This window comes from Carcharhinus amblyrhynchos, chromosome 15 (assembly GCF_965287045.1).
Source record: "Carcharhinus amblyrhynchos chromosome 15, sCarAmb.v2.hapA, whole genome shotgun sequence".
In the NCBI taxonomy this organism is placed as follows: Eukaryota; Metazoa; Chordata; class Chondrichthyes; order Carcharhiniformes; family Carcharhinidae; genus Carcharhinus; species Carcharhinus amblyrhynchos.
Genome location: NC_137338.1, coordinates 59350538 through 59365982, shown reverse-complemented (window position 1 = coordinate 59365982; position 15445 = coordinate 59350538). Strand labels below are relative to the sequence as shown.

The 15445-nt window shown below is 44.1% G+C and overlaps 1 protein-coding gene across 3 annotated transcripts in view; it reads left to right on the top strand.

Annotated features, from left to right (window-relative positions):
* gpm6bb (glycoprotein M6Bb) overlaps positions 1-15445 on the top strand; it is a 190910-nt gene that overhangs the window by 160198 nt on the left and 15267 nt on the right. For all 3 annotated transcript variants that reach the window (XM_080204017.1, XM_080204016.1, XM_080204018.1), the window contains one exon: positions 10112-10277. In XM_080204017.1, the coding sequence (XP_080060143.1) occupies positions 10112-10277 (166 nt within the window). The remainder of the gene's footprint in view (positions 1-10111; positions 10278-15445) is intronic.

Sequence of the window (15445 nt, the reverse complement as noted above, 5' to 3'; positions counted from 1 at the left end):
TTTCCAGAAGTATACTTGATTTGTAATCAAATTTGACATTCGTTTTTTTAGTTTATTTGTTATGTCACAAGTAGGCTTACCTTAACAGTGCAATGAAATTACTGTGAAAATCCCCTAGTCGCCACACTCCGGCTCCTGTTCAGGTATGCTGAGGGAGAATTTAGCATGGCCAATGCATCTAATCAGCACATCTTTCTGACTTTGGGAGGAAACCAGAGCACCCAAAGTAAACTCTCACAGACACAGGGAGAATGTGCAAACTCTGCACAGATAGTGACCCAAGCTGAGAATCGAACCTAGGTCTCTGGCACTGTGAGGCAGCAGTGCTAACCACTGTGCCACCGTGTTGCCCCCATAAAATGCAATACAGATCAGTTTTTTTCAGTACAGTTTTTGAGGTGTGTTGCTACAACTGCCATTACAGGTTATATTTAGAATGTAAGACTTAATTTTTTTGTCAAACATTCTCTGGTGTGTTGCCCCATATAGCCCAGGGGGTTTTACATGGTTTCCAGCCACCACTGAGGAGGTCCTTAGACAGTGCCATTTCCCCATTGAGTTTCTGCAGCAAATGTCCCAAGTTTCAAAGCAACCTTCAGCACATAGACCTGTACCTTGGAATGTGCCATCTCTACAACATTGCCTGTTGACTGCTGTTTACATCGGAAGACCTGGAAGTTTTAGACAGACCAAAGGGCATCTTCCACAGAGTTAGTGGTCCTCCAGCAACTGTTTATTTCTGTGTGCAGTTTATCTCTCTGTCCTTGGGAACAGCGAATAGAGCCCAAAGTCTTGTGTTGTGGCGTGCTCAGATGAACCTTCACAAAAACCTTTGTGAGTCTTTTCAGACCTGCTTTGCAAAAAGGTACATTTTGATTTGATTTATTATTGTCATGTGCATTAGCATACAGTGAGAAGTATTGTTTCTTGTGCGCTATACAGACAAAGCATACTGTTCATAGAGAAGGAAAGGAGAAGGTGCAGAATGTAGTGTTACATTCATAGCTGGGGGGGGAGAGAAAGATCAGCTTAATATATGGTAGATCCATTCAAAAGTCTGATGGCAACAGGGAAGAAGCTGTTCTTGAATTGGTTGGTACGTGACCTCAGACTTTTGTATTTTTTAGAGAAAGATCGATTTCATACGAGATAGGTCAAAAGTCTGATGGTAGCAGGAAGGAAGCTATACTTGAGTCCATTGGTACATGTCCTCAGATGTTTGTATCTTTTTCCCGACAGAAGAAGGAGAAGAGAGTATGCCCGGGATGCATGGGGTCCTTAATTATGCTAGTGCTTTTGAGGCAGTGGGAAGTGTAGACATAGTCAGTGGATGGAAGGCTGGTTTGCATGATGGACCTGGTTTCGTTCATGATCCTTTGTAGTTTCTTGCGCTCTTGGGCAGAACAGCAGCCATACCAAGTTGTGATATAACCAAAAATAATACTTTCTATGGTGCATCTATAAAAGTTGGTGACAATCATAGCTGACATGCCAAATTTCCTTTAGTCTTCTGAGAAAGTAGAGGTGTTGGTGGGCTTTCCTAACTATAGTGTCAGCATGGGGGGGACCAGGACAGGTTGGTGATCTGGACACCTAAAAACCCTGAAGCTCTCGACTATTTCTACTTTGTCCCCATTGATGTAGACAGGGGCATGTTCTCCACTATGCTTTTTGAAGTCAATGACTATCTCCTTCGCTTTGTTGACTTTTCCAGAAATAGATGAGAAATGTTCAGATTGGGGTGAGACTTTGAGTAAGTCGGAAAGTTCTGATGGGAAGGATTCTTTTCATTAATAGTTCTGGTGCTGAGGCATTCCGCTGAATGACGTTTATAGTCTGCTCAGGGGACGTTACATGTGAACCATTGCCTTATGGACTTGAGGCTGGGTCAAAGTTCTTTTCCTGTGCAAACTTTTCCATGAGAGACAAGTGGTACCACCTTGTTCAACTGACTGGAATAGCAACATGGCCAGAACAAGCCTTTGTAGTACTGGCAACACGTAGAACCTTTGCACATGATGCATCATGTTTATGTGCCAAGGGTCTATGAACATGCGGAATTGAAGTTAGCCATTAGATGAAGGTGACATTTGGTATTTATTTCCTCCTTTATCTAGAGATTTATATATTGTATCTCTGTGAACATGCTCCACTTGTGATCTCCTGATAATGTGGAAGGTGACTGAAGTGAGCACCATTGCCTAGGAGCTGGGTATGGGCCAGACCTGTACTGTGTATAGTAACAATGAGACTGACTTGTGCTTGAGGACCAGGTTTATAACCGCAATGCAGAGGGAGTGATGTTCCCACATACCCAGTTCCAATTTCATCTTGACAATACACTCCTCCCAGTTTTTGCACATTATCAGTGGCCATGCCTTGAGCCACCACGGCCTAAGCCAAACTACTTCCCAACATCATCCCATTTTAACATTTGAAAATTAACACAACCCCAGATGCCACAAGCAATAAAGCAGCACAGTGACATTCAGTATACTATTAATAAAGTTTGCATATTATTAACCAGTATACATCACTTAATGTAACTATGGAAATCTGTGTTTTTACAACGCTTTGTAAAAATATTGCATGTACTCACTGGTCTGTTCCTTCATCTAAGCTGCTGCAGCTTATGGCCCCTAGAGGGAGTGCAGATTGAGGGTACTTGAGGTGGATGATATTAGAGTTTGGGTTGTTGTGCAGCACCACGATGATGGGGTTGCTCTTAGTTGGGCCACAGCTGAGCAGCAGAGTCATTGCTGCCGGGTTCATGTCGGGTCAAATTTTATGATGAATGTTCTTCTATACCGGCATAGAACACAATGTGTGACAGTTACTAGCCGGCTCATGGCTCTATTCTCTGTCTCTGAGTCTTAGTTGGGGTCATGACCCACAGTTTGGGAGCCACTGCTCTGAATTCTGTAATTCCCTCTCTGCAGCTCTCCTCCTCTTCACCTCTCTTTAATTCTTAAGGATTGCTCCTTAAATCCTATTTCTTTCACCTGGCTTTTGATACTTTGCCCGAATATCCCCTTATGTGGCTCAGTGAAGATTGCTTTAAACAATCCTGTGAAGCACTTTGGGAAATTTATTGCTTTAAAGTTGCTGTTTATTACTGTGAACATGGTTCTATTTATAGGAACAGGCTATTATATATGAGAGGTAAATGAAGGGTTAAATTTTATAAGCCATAGGAGCAGAATTAGGCCACTCAGCCCATCAAGTCTGCTCTGCCATTCAATCATGGCTGATATTTTTCCCATGCCCATTCTCCTGCCTTTTTCCCATTAACCCCGATCCCCTTATCCATCAAAAACCTATCTATCTCTGTCTTAAAGACACTCAATGACCTGGCCTCCATAGCCTTCTGCAGCCAAGAGTTCCACAGATTCACCACTCTCTGGCTGAAGAAATTCCTCCTCATCTCTGTTTTAAAAGATCATCCCTTCAGCCTGAGGTTGTGCCCCCTGGTTCTAGTTTTTCCTATCAATGGAAACATCCTCACCACATCCACTCCATTCAGGCCTCACAGTATCCAGTAAGTTTCAATAAGGTCCCCCATCATCCTTCTAAACTCCCAACAAGTACAGACCCAGCGTCCTCAACCATTCCTCATACAGCAAGTTCTTCATTCCAGGGATCTTTCTTGTGAACCTCCTCTGGACCCTTTCCAAGGCCAGAACATCCTTCCTTTGATACGGAGCCCAAAGCTGCTCACAGTGCTCCAAATGGGGTTTGACCAAAGCCTTATACAGCCTCAGAAGTACATCCCTGTTCCTGTATTCTAACCCTCTAACATTGCATTTGCCTTCCTAACTGCCAATTGAACCTGCACATTAACATTAAGAGAATCTTGAACAATAACTCCCAAGTCCCTTTGTGTTTCTGTTTCCCTAAGCATTTTCCCATTTAGAATATAGCCTATGCCTGCATTCCTCCTCCCAAAGTGCATAACCTCACACTTTTCCACATTGTATTCCATCTGCCACTGCTTTGTCCACCCTCCCAACCTGTCTAAGTCCTTCTGCAGTCCCTCTGCTTCCTCAATACTACCTGTCCCTCTACATATTGTTGTATCATATGCAAACTTTGTAAAAGTGCCTTCAGTTCCATCCTCCAAATCGTTAATGTATATTGTGAAAAGTTGTGGTCCCAGCACTGACCCCTGAGGGACGCCACTAGTCACTGGCTGCCATCCTGAAAAAGATCCCCTTTATCCTGAAAAAGATCCCCTTTATCCTCACTCTCTGCCTTCTGCCAATCAACCAATCCTCTATCCATGCCAGGATCTTACCCTTAACCTTGTGGGCACTTATTTAAATCTCCTATGTGGCACCTGGTCAAAGGCCTTTTGGAAATCTAAATAAATCATGCCCACTGGTTCTCCTTTATCTAACTTCCTTGTTCCCTCCTCAAAGAACTCGAACAGATTTGTCAGACGTGACCTCTCCTTGATGAAGCCGTGCTGACTCAGTCCTATTTTATCATGCACTTCCAAATACTCTATGATCTTATCTTTAATAATGGACTCTCAAATCTTGCCAGTGACCAAAATCAGGCTAACTGAGCTATAATTACCCGTCTGCTGCCTACCTCCCTTCTTAAACAGCAGTGTTACATTAGTTACTTGCCAGTTCTCTGTGTAGAACCCGAGGAATGTAACGGGTAAAACGGATGAGCTTAGGGCCTTGATGTTTGTGAGGAAGTTAGATGTGGTGGCAGTGACAGAGATGTGGTTAAAAGAAGGGCAGGACTGGCAGCTGAATGTTCCTGGGTATAAGTGTTTTAGGTGTGACAGAGGAGGGTTGAAGAGAGGTGGTGGGGTGGCGTTGTTAGTAAAGGAGCACATCACAGCAGTGCAGAGGGAGGACAATATGGAGGAGTTAGGGATTGAGTCGCTGTGGATGGAGTTGAGGAATAAAAAGGGAGAGATTACGATGCTAGGGGTATACTATAGGCCACCCAACAGCCCGAGGTCAGTGGAGGAAGGCATTTGTAAAGACATTTTAGATAGGTGCAGAAAGAATAGGGTGGTTGTAGTGGGTGACTTTAATCTTCCTGGAGTGGATTGGAAGGTGCCTAGAGCTGGGGGTACGGAGGGAGAGGAGTTTGTAAAGTGTGTGCTGGAAGGGTCCTTGGAGCAGTACGTAACGAGCCCGACTAGGGAGGGGGCTACACTGGATTTAGTGTTGGGAAATGAGCCGGGGCAGGTGGTTGAGGTTGCAGTAGGCGAACATGTGGCTAACAGTGACCACAAGTCTGTCTACTTTAGGATAAAAATGGAAAAGGATGAGTGCCGTCTGAAGGGGAGGGTTCTGAACTGGGGGAAAGCGAGCTATAGCCGGATTAGGAAGGAGCTGAATGATACTGATTGGGAGGGGTTGTTAGCGGGTAAGTCCACAGTTGGCAAGTGGGAGGCTTTCAAGGGCAAACTGAAAATGTTGCAGGAAAGACATGTGCCGATAAAGAGGAAAGATGGGAAAGGCAGGATTAGAGAGCCGTGGATTACAGGGGATATTGAGGACTTGGTCAGGAAGAAGAGAGAGGCATATGTTAGGTCTAAGCAACTGGGAACGGAGAGAGCACTGGAGGAATATAGAGAGAGCAGGAGGGAGCTCAAAAGGGGAGTTAGAAGGGCGAAAAGGGGGCATGAAATGGCTTTGGCTGATAGGATTAAGGAAAATCCAAAGGCATTTTACTCTTATATTAGGAACAAGAGGGTGGTTAGAGGGAAAATAGGTCCTCTTAGGGACAAAGGAGGGGAACGATGCATTGAGTCTGAGGGAATGGGGGAGATCCTGAATGAATACGTCGGTATTCACGAAGGAGAGGGGCTTGGTGTCTTGTAATGTCTTGGAGGGAGCTGTAGACCAGTTGAAGGAAATACCCATTACGAGGGAGGAAGTGTTAGGGTTTTTAGGTATCATAAAAACTGATAAAGCTCCGGGGCCTGATGGTATTTATCCCAAGCTGCTTAGGGAGCTGAAAGATGAAATTGCTGGGCTTCTGACGCAAATCTTTGTCTCTTCTTCGGACACAGGTGAGGTCCCAGAGGACTGGAGGGTAGCTAATGTGGTACCGCTGTTTAAAAAGGGTAGTAGGGTTAACCCTGGTAATTGTAGACCAGTGAGTTTGACATCAGTGGAAGGAAAATTGTTGGAAAAAATTCTTAGGGATAGGATGTATGAGCATTTGGAGCGTTGCGATCTGATTAGGGATACGCAACATGGCTTTGTTCAGGGGAGGTCTTGCCTTACGAATCTGGTAGAATTTTTTGAGGAGGTGACAAAAACGGTTGACAATGGACGAGCCGTTGATGTCATCTATATGGATTTCAGTAAGGCGTTTGACAAAGTCCCTCACGGTAGGCTGGTAGAAAAGGTTAAGGCATATGGGATACAAGGACAGGTATCTAGATGGATTGAAAACTGGCTGGGCAATAGGAGACAGAGAGTAGAAGTGGAAAGGTCCTTTTCTAGCTGGAGGTCTGTCACCAGTGGTGTGCCGCAGGGCTTAGTACTGGGACCTCTTTTCGTAATATATCTAAACGACTTGGAAGAGGGCGTACGTGGTGTGATCAGCAAGTTTGCAGATGACACCAAGATGGCAGGATTGGCGGATAGCGAGGAGGAGTGTCAGGTGACACAGCAGGATATAGATAGGTTGGTACACTGGGCAGATAGATGGCAGATGGAATTTAATCCTGACAAATGCGAGGTGATGCATTTTGGAAGGAATATTGCAGGGAGGAGTTACATGATAAAAGGTAGACCAATTAAGAGTATAGAAATGCAGAGGGACCTGGGAGTGCAAGTGCACAAGTCTCTGAAGGTGGCAATCCAGGTGGAGAAGGTTGCGAAGAAAGCTTACGGAATGCCAGCCTTTATAGGAAGGGGTATAGAGTATAAGAGCTGGCGTCTAATGCTTCAGTTGTACAGAACGTTGGTTAGACCGCATTTGGAGTACTGCGTCCAGTTCTGGTCACCTTACTACTGGAAGGATGTGGAGACCCTGGAGAGAGTGCAGAGGAGGTTTACCAGGATGCTGCCTGGTATGGAGGGACTGGGTTATGAGGAAAGATTGGGTAAACTGGGGCTCTTCTCCTTAGAAAGACGGAGATTAAGGGGGGATCTGATACAGGTGTATAAAATAATGAAGGGTATAGATAGAGTAAACAGTGGCAGGCTTTTTCTTAGATTGGAGACAAATATCACGAGGGGTCACGAGCTAAGGGTGAGGGGGGAGAAGTATAATTTGGATACTAGAGGGAGGTTTTTCACACAGAGGGTCGTGGGGGTATGGAATGCACTACCAAGTAAGATGGTGGAGGCAGGCACGCTGGACTTGTTTTAAGGTTTACTTAGGCACATGAGTGAAATAGGGATGGAGGGTTATAGGAGACAGTTTTAAAAAGGGTCAGAGCCTCGGGACGTTACTGGAAATCTAATGCTGCATGTTGATGTTTTGTCTCTTTTAATCCGCAGGTGTGTCGGTCCACCTTGTTGTCTAACGAGGGGCATGCACACGGTGGGTTGTGCGTGGGCTGCTCTTGGATGTTTTGAGAGTAGCCTAGCACTTTGCGTTGTTTGTGTATGCTTAAAACTGGACCAGCAGATGGGCACCACAACAGCTCAGTGACTATTTGGGCCTGTGTCTGTGGGAGTTGGCACATTCTCCCTGTGGTTGCGTGGGTTTCCTCCGGGTGCTCCGGTTTCCTCCCACACCCCAAGATGTGCTCTTAGGCTGATTGGTGTAACAAATTGTCCCTAAACTATTCTCCCCTGAATCTGGTTTCCAATGGGGGTACCATATGCATACACACAGGTCAAGGTACGTGTAGGAAAATGCTTTGTTAAGTTGGCGGCGCGGGCTCGTTGGGCCGAAGGGCCTGCTTCCCGTGCTGGGTTGTTCTTTGTTCTTTGTACTTTGTACCCCCCCTGCTTCCAATGATTCCTGAAAGATCACCATCAATGCTCCCACAGTTTCATCAGCTATCTCAGCTAGCTAGCTCTGGCATCCCACTGGTGGCTTCCACTGTGAAGACTGATGCAAGGTAATATGGGGGCTGGGATAGTAATTAATATTTTTCATATAATTATATAATTTTAACATTAATTAGAAAAGAAAGGAAATAACTTGGAGGGAAAGTGTGGAGCTGTGTATACTCCCAGCATAGTGCTAGTTCATTACACTGAGGATGGCAAGATCAAAAGAAGCTAATGCAAACGGAGGAAATTAGAGTTGTCGAGAGTTAATTCTACTGACTGTTAAGGCACAACCTGTTAATGAAAATACGCCACCAATGGTAGTACTCGTTTTGACCTGGAGTTACAAGAAATGGATGTTGTAACACTCCAGGGGAGAGATGGGACCGTTATTACAAAATAATTAAATTCAATACAATCTGGGCATCAGACAAAAATGGGCAGATGTAACTATTCAACTTTGAAAGGAGCTATTTCCAAAGAAACTAGCAAACAACTTCAGCAAAAAGACTGGATAGGCTGAACAACATTTCAGTTAGACAACAACTGCGATACGTTCAAAGGTATGACTTTTGGCAGTCTGGATAAATAAGTACATTCCTCCAAGTGGCAAGCTGTCATAATCGATGTGATTGATGTCAGATATCCGCAGATTGTAAACCTGTAATCAGGTTTCTCTAATTGTTAACATGCTAGCACAGTGATTGCACTGTTTTCCTTTTCGTTCCTTACACATGGCCTTCAGTAGTTAGAACAGGGAACATCCAGGAGCGTTTCATTAATTGCAGAGAGTTCCTGGGAGGAGTATATCTATATTTGCAGGAAGCTTTGGGAAGAGTGTCAGTGTTTTCAGGAGGTCCTGAATTTTGCTAAAGTCAGGATCTTTGTTTGCTAAAATATCCACTGGAGAAAGTAAGTATTCCCACAGAACCTTACCGTTTACCCTTCGAGCACATTTGTTTTTTCCCAGAACACTTACAGAACATATTTCCCAGAATGTATCAGTATTCTTCCAGAATGTGTCAGTTTTTTCCCAGAATGTGCCGGTATTCCCCTAAAATGTCAGTATTCCTCCGGAATGTGTCAGTATTTCAAAGTTTATTTATTATTGTCACAAGTAGGCTTACATAAAGACTGCAGTAAAGTTACTGTGAAAATCCCCCAGTCACCACACTTTGATGCCTGAGGGAGAATTTAGAAAGCATTCTTTCTGATTGTATCACAGCTTGGTATGGCTCCTGCTCTGCCCAAGACTGCAAGAAACTACAGAAGATAGTGAATGTAGCCCAATGCATCCCGCAAAGTAACCTCCCATCCATTGACTCCACCTACACTTCTCGCTGCCTCAGTAAAGCAGCCAGCATAATCAAGACCCCCATGCATCCCAGACGCTCTCTCTTCCACCTTCGTCTGTCAGGAAAAAGATACAAAAATCTGAGGTCACATACCAACCAACTCGAGAACAGCTTCTTTCCTGCTGCTGTCAGACTTTTGAATGGACTTACCTCGCACTAAATTGATCTTTCTTTACGTCCTAGATGTGACTGTAACACTACATTCTGCATTCTGTCCTTTCCTTCTTTATGAATGGCATGCTTTGTCTGTATAGCACACAAGAAAACAGTACTTGTCACCGCATACTAATATGTGTGACAATAATAAATCAAATCAAATCAAATTTAGCATGGCCAATGCACCTAACCAGCACATCTTTCGGATTGTGGGAGGAAACCTGAGCACCCGGAGGAAATCCACGCAGACATGGGGAGAACGTGCAGACTGTGCACAGACAGTGACCCAGATGGAATTGAACACTCTATGGCACTGTGAGGAAGCAATGCTAACCACTGGGCCATGGTGCTGCCCTCCTAAATGTATCAGTATTCCTCCAGAACATGTCAGTATTTCCCTGGAATATGTCAGTATTTATAGGGATCTGCTGAAATGTGCAGATCCCTACACATGCAGGTCACCGGTAAGCAACAGAAATACTTGGAAACTGTGAACCTAAAGCAAAGTTTTGGAGATATACCTCCTGTGTAATCATGGCATGTAAATTTTGCATATTTAATTTGTTTAATGTATATATGCATACTTACATGTTGATTGTTTTAATTTCTTTCCAGTTTGTCTTTCTGACCTACCTGTTGGGAATCGCGTGGCTCGGAGTTTTTGGCTTTTCTGCTATCCCAGTCTTTATTTATTACAACATGTGGCTGACCTGTCAGACCATCAACTCTCCACCCGCGAATCTGACAGCGACTGAGATTTGTGTGGATGTCCGACAGTACGGTAATGTAACATCCAGTTTGTCTTTTGCCATCATCTGTTAGCAGCATCGTGGTTCTATTGGGGGAAATTAAAGTGGCAGTATCTGTTTGCTGACTGAGGCCCATACAGGAAAGTACATTTATAATTGCATCTGCTTATGAAAGTCCCACTGCCCCTAAACTGGCAAATATTGCTTTAGCACATTTGAAGTCTTTGCTGCAAGGCAATGGATGTGTCTCAGAGAAGTACATACATTAGCTCTGACCTAACAGGCATAGATAACACAGGGTTGCACAATTCATTGCACATTGTGGTGCTGTACATGACTGGAGCTATATAAGTGCACCATTTTCATTCTGCACTGCGACTGTCAATCATTCAAACCATTTCCAGGTCAGAGGAAAATGTCTGGAAACTTCCTGTATTTGCTATTGATACAGGTTTCAGTGCAATATTAATGCACGTTAAAATATGTTATGGAATGTAACCTATCAAGCTTAATTTGGGCACTGGTTCGGTAGGCTGTGAATCAGTGGGTCTTTGTAATAGTAGTGGCACGAAGGGCAAAATCTCTGCTCATTTCTCCATGCCTCATGGTCTTGTGCTTTCACCTTCAGCTACTCATGGCAGCTTCCCACTTACCCCTTACAAGTTGTCTAATGTCATTGTAACTTCCCCTTTAACTTCCTTCAGTCACCTCCTTCAGATTCCATGCCTTTGAATATGACCAAACCGACCTTATTGCTTCTTCCTGATATTCACGAACATCCACCTCCATCTGCTGGCATCTGACGTCTCCTGCTCCACCGTACTGGGATCTTCTGCATCACTCTTGTGTTGTGGAAATCCCACCTCCTTCCTCAATGGGGCTGCTTCTTTCTGTATTTCATTTAGTGCTTCTTTTACCATGGCTTTGGCGTAGATGTTAAAAAGTAATGGTAACAGTAGACAGCTTTGGCGCACACCGCACCCAGTCATTATAAAGAGCTTAATTTTCTGACTCATTCAGAAATATTTGTGTGCTGGGCCAAATCCTATGTACGCTGCACAGAGGAAGAAAAGGTTAGACAATGCCCTGCTTTCTGACCTGAATTCTACTCCTATTTTAACCAATCTATAGGGGCGTAGGTGCTAGATGTAGATAAGCACCTTGAGAAAAGTGTCCATGATAAATTTAAGGTCCAAGGGTTTGATTTTCTAGTTCTTGGCACCGGTGGGAAATCCTAGCCCTGGCAAAGTCAGTTTGTATTGGCAACCCTTCTCTCACATTCCATGGCAGATATGCCCCTACTGATAAATGTGATTTGTATGGGCAACGTTGGGTGCAGCTAATCTGCCTCTGGAGCAGCCTTGGATACTTTCTTTCATCTTGTTTTCATCTGAACGTTGCACAGATTTAGAGGAATTCCCTTTGGAAGATAATGTCAAAATTATAATTGCAAGAACAGTCAAAAAATTTGGGAAAATGTTTCAAAATATATATCCACCCTTCCATCTTTTCACTATGGTTGATTTCCCAGATTTAGTAATCTCCTTGAATCTTATTTCCAACCAAGTTCCACCACAGGGACAAATCTTCCAAGTTTTCCACATAACTCTGAACATTTGAACAGCTGGCTCATGGCTACAGGGACAATCCAGTTACAAATCACAAATGTATTATACAGGTCACTAATTGCTCACTAGGACACTGTAGTTTAATTACCTTTCCCATAGATACTTAGGCAGCACTAAGAAGATGCTGCATTATTTTCTGTTTGCAAGAATCTCCCAAGTCCATCCTCCCCCCTCTCTGCTCTCTTTTCTGTTTTTCTCTCCCGCACCCAGGCGCACTGCTTCAGATTTTTTCAAACTGCACACGCGCAGTTCAGAGCTCCGATCGTTCCAGCAGTGCTCAGCCCCACCCACAGCATGCATCGGACCAGAGCCAGCAAAAATTATATGGGTGCGCTGCACAGAGGATTCTGGGCTCGGATCCGTATTACGCCTGGATCCGGCCCTTAGGCTCCGATTGGTAAAACTGGGCCCTTAGTGTTTGCAGACTGGCGGTCTATGCACAGCTTGATGCAGCCATTCATGAAAGTGGCTATTAGCTTGAGGGCGATATTCTTTCCCCCTCTTCACAGAGCTTTGTTCATTGTGTCCCTGAGAGCACGATCTATTTTTGATCTCCATATTAAGTCGAAGATGAATTTGATGACTGCTGTAGTACAGGGTTGGGGATATGGGCCAGACCTGTACCATGTATGATAACACTGAGAGCACCTCATACCTGATGACCTTACTCAAAATACAGAGTTAGTGTTGCTCCTACTGGCACAGCTTCTCCCTTACTTCGGTTATACACTCTCCCTGGTCTTTGATGTAAGCCCCAGCCTCTCCATATCATTTCTCCAGCACCTTCTGACTTCATGACAAAGGGACCGTGATATCACTTGGCACCGACCCCAACAAACGTGGCCTTCCTCTTGTCATGATTTACCTCTGCTCCCGAGGTCAACTTGAAGTGAAGGCAGATGATATTCGAAATTGGCAATGTTGTGTATCTGCGCAGGGGCTTTGACCTGCCCCCTCTGCCTGGGGCCATCATCCTTCACACACCCACATCCTTCCTGATGGAATGGGTTCTCTGTAAAACTTGAATAACAAATAAGAGAAAAGGCAACCCTACCTGACTGCAGATTTGCTCGCTCAAGCTGCTAATCTCTGGCAAGAAAGCATGAAATGTGGTCAGCTCTCAATGAATGCACAGCCTCAATTCACAAGCATGAACAAAGAACGGCGATATTGGTGTAACAAATTGTCCCTAAATTAGTCTTCCCTCAATGCCATAGGCATAGACAAGGGTCATGGGTGGAGCGGGGACTCGATGTTAAAATGGCGGCGTGGGCTCATTGGGCCGAAGGCCCTGTTTCCCGGGCTGTTTTGTTCTTTGTTCTATTTTCCAAATAACTTCAGCCTGGAACAATTACCATGGTCACCTCATAGGCAATGCTGCCCTCCTTCTTGCACTGAGGGTTCTAGCTCGGCTGCAGCAGATATCAGTTTTCAGGGATATATATCAAATATATGTTGAAGTATATACATTTGCACACATTGTTAATGCCTCAGGTGGCGAGCCCTTCTCCCTCTCCTTCCTCTTCGAGCAGCCTATCTATCTCTGCCTCTCCGCTGCTCATTCTCCAAGTCCTAATCGAGTGTGCAGGTGTCTGGAAAGAACTGATTTAGGAAGCCGTTTTTGAAAGCTGCAAAAACACCTGGGGCACCTAGCACACCGCCCCTGATGACTTTTGGAACTTGTAACAACTGTAGAAAGCACAAAACACGTGTATAAGCGAAGCTACAGTTTGAAGAAATCCAACCAGTATGTAGTGGATGATCCCTTTAAATAGTGCTGGTGGTGAGTCCTCCCTGCTGCTGAATGGATGAGGTTAAAAGAGAGCATTAGCCGGAACATTAAACACCAAAATGGCAGCACTGGTCTCATGCTGATTGATGTCACAAACTGCCAGTCTCACAGACATCTGATGGTGTTCACTGTACACGTGCTAACAACCTCACCAACAAGGCGCCCATATGATTCACCTCAAAGTGGATACGCTTTGTGTGGATGCCATTTTAGAGAGCGAAGGATACTTACAGCACTCAGAGAGCACAAATTATATCAGTTTTGTACTCCTATACAGTTTCTCCCAAGCTAAACTAATTCTTTCTTTCAAAGTTTCATGTAATCTGTATTAAATCTAACAGAGAAGCACCTCCTAATATTTTTCATAGACTTTTTTCACCCCTGTATCCAACACACTTAAAAGAATTAAAAGTCAAAGAATTCTTAGTGATCGTCTCATTTTTTTCTTTAACCTTCCTACACCAGTTTTATTTCAAAGTAGTGAGTGACAGCAGCACAGTGGTTAGCACTGCTGCCTCACAGCACCAGGTACAATTCTGGCCTCGGGTCACTGTCTGTGTGGTTTGTACGCTCTCCCTATGTGTGAGTGGGCTTCCTCCTGGTGCTCCAGTTTCCTTCCTTACTCCAAAGATGTGTATGTTAGGTAAATTGCCCCTTACTGTCAGGGAGAGGGGGTAAATACTTGGGGTTATGGGGATAGGACGTGGGTGGTATTGTGGTCAGTGTGGACTCAATGGGCCGAATGGCCTTCTTCTGTGATTCTTCTATGATTCGTGTTTGCTGGCTTGAATGAATACTGTGGACGATGTTAGTCTGGGGCCATAACAAATCTTATGGATGTGCGCAGGTTCAGAAAAGATCAGAACAGAGGGGCGAATGTGGCTGTTGATTCAGTGTGGTCCATTTTACCTTGCTGCCCAAGGTCATTTTAACTGCTTTGAGTCAGAGAGTCTAGATGCATTTGGATTAACATTTTGGGTTGATGTGGAGTCAGCCCCTCATGATTCATTGATAACCAATCTTTGTTAAGAATAATTCTAATCACTCATAATGAACCTCATTACCTCTTCTATGGTAGTAATCAAGGAAGTCAACGGCTCTATGTGTTGATAAAAAGGCAATGGAAATTAAGGGGTCAAAAAATATTGATTAGAATTCTTTGTAACTGGAATTTTTTAATGAAAGCGTTGAGATTCCTTCCTTCAAATAAATGAACGCAACACACAATCCCCTCGAACTGGATTAAAACAAAATCAGCTGTAAAGGGGCCCCTTAATGATGGATGCAATCCAAGGCCTGGGAACTTTCCAGCTGACCTTTGCACTCCTACAGGCGGCAAACTCTTTTTCACACTTGACTGCAAGCACTCTAACTACAGATCCATTTTAGAACTGTTCGCGTCCTTACCTGCAGTTAATCTTTTCATTTTTCTTTCAACTAAGGCACGCATGTTTATATTTTAACTTTTAAATGTTTATCTTGGATTCTAGGTGCTTCAGGTTTCCTGAAACTGCTGTGACACCATGTAAAAGGAGCAAGAATTTACATTTATTTGACCCCTTTCACAACTTCAGGATACCCCATCGAGTTCTGCAGCAAATTGAATTTGATGGCAGAAAATGTGCAGTAAATTGCATGTGGCAAACTCACATGAGTAGCAATATGAGAATCTGTTTTTAGTAATGTGGGTAAGGGATGATACTAGCATATAGGGGCAAACTCCATTGCTTCTGTATGCGGTGGTGATCCTGGGATTCTTTACAGTCACCTGAGAGAACAG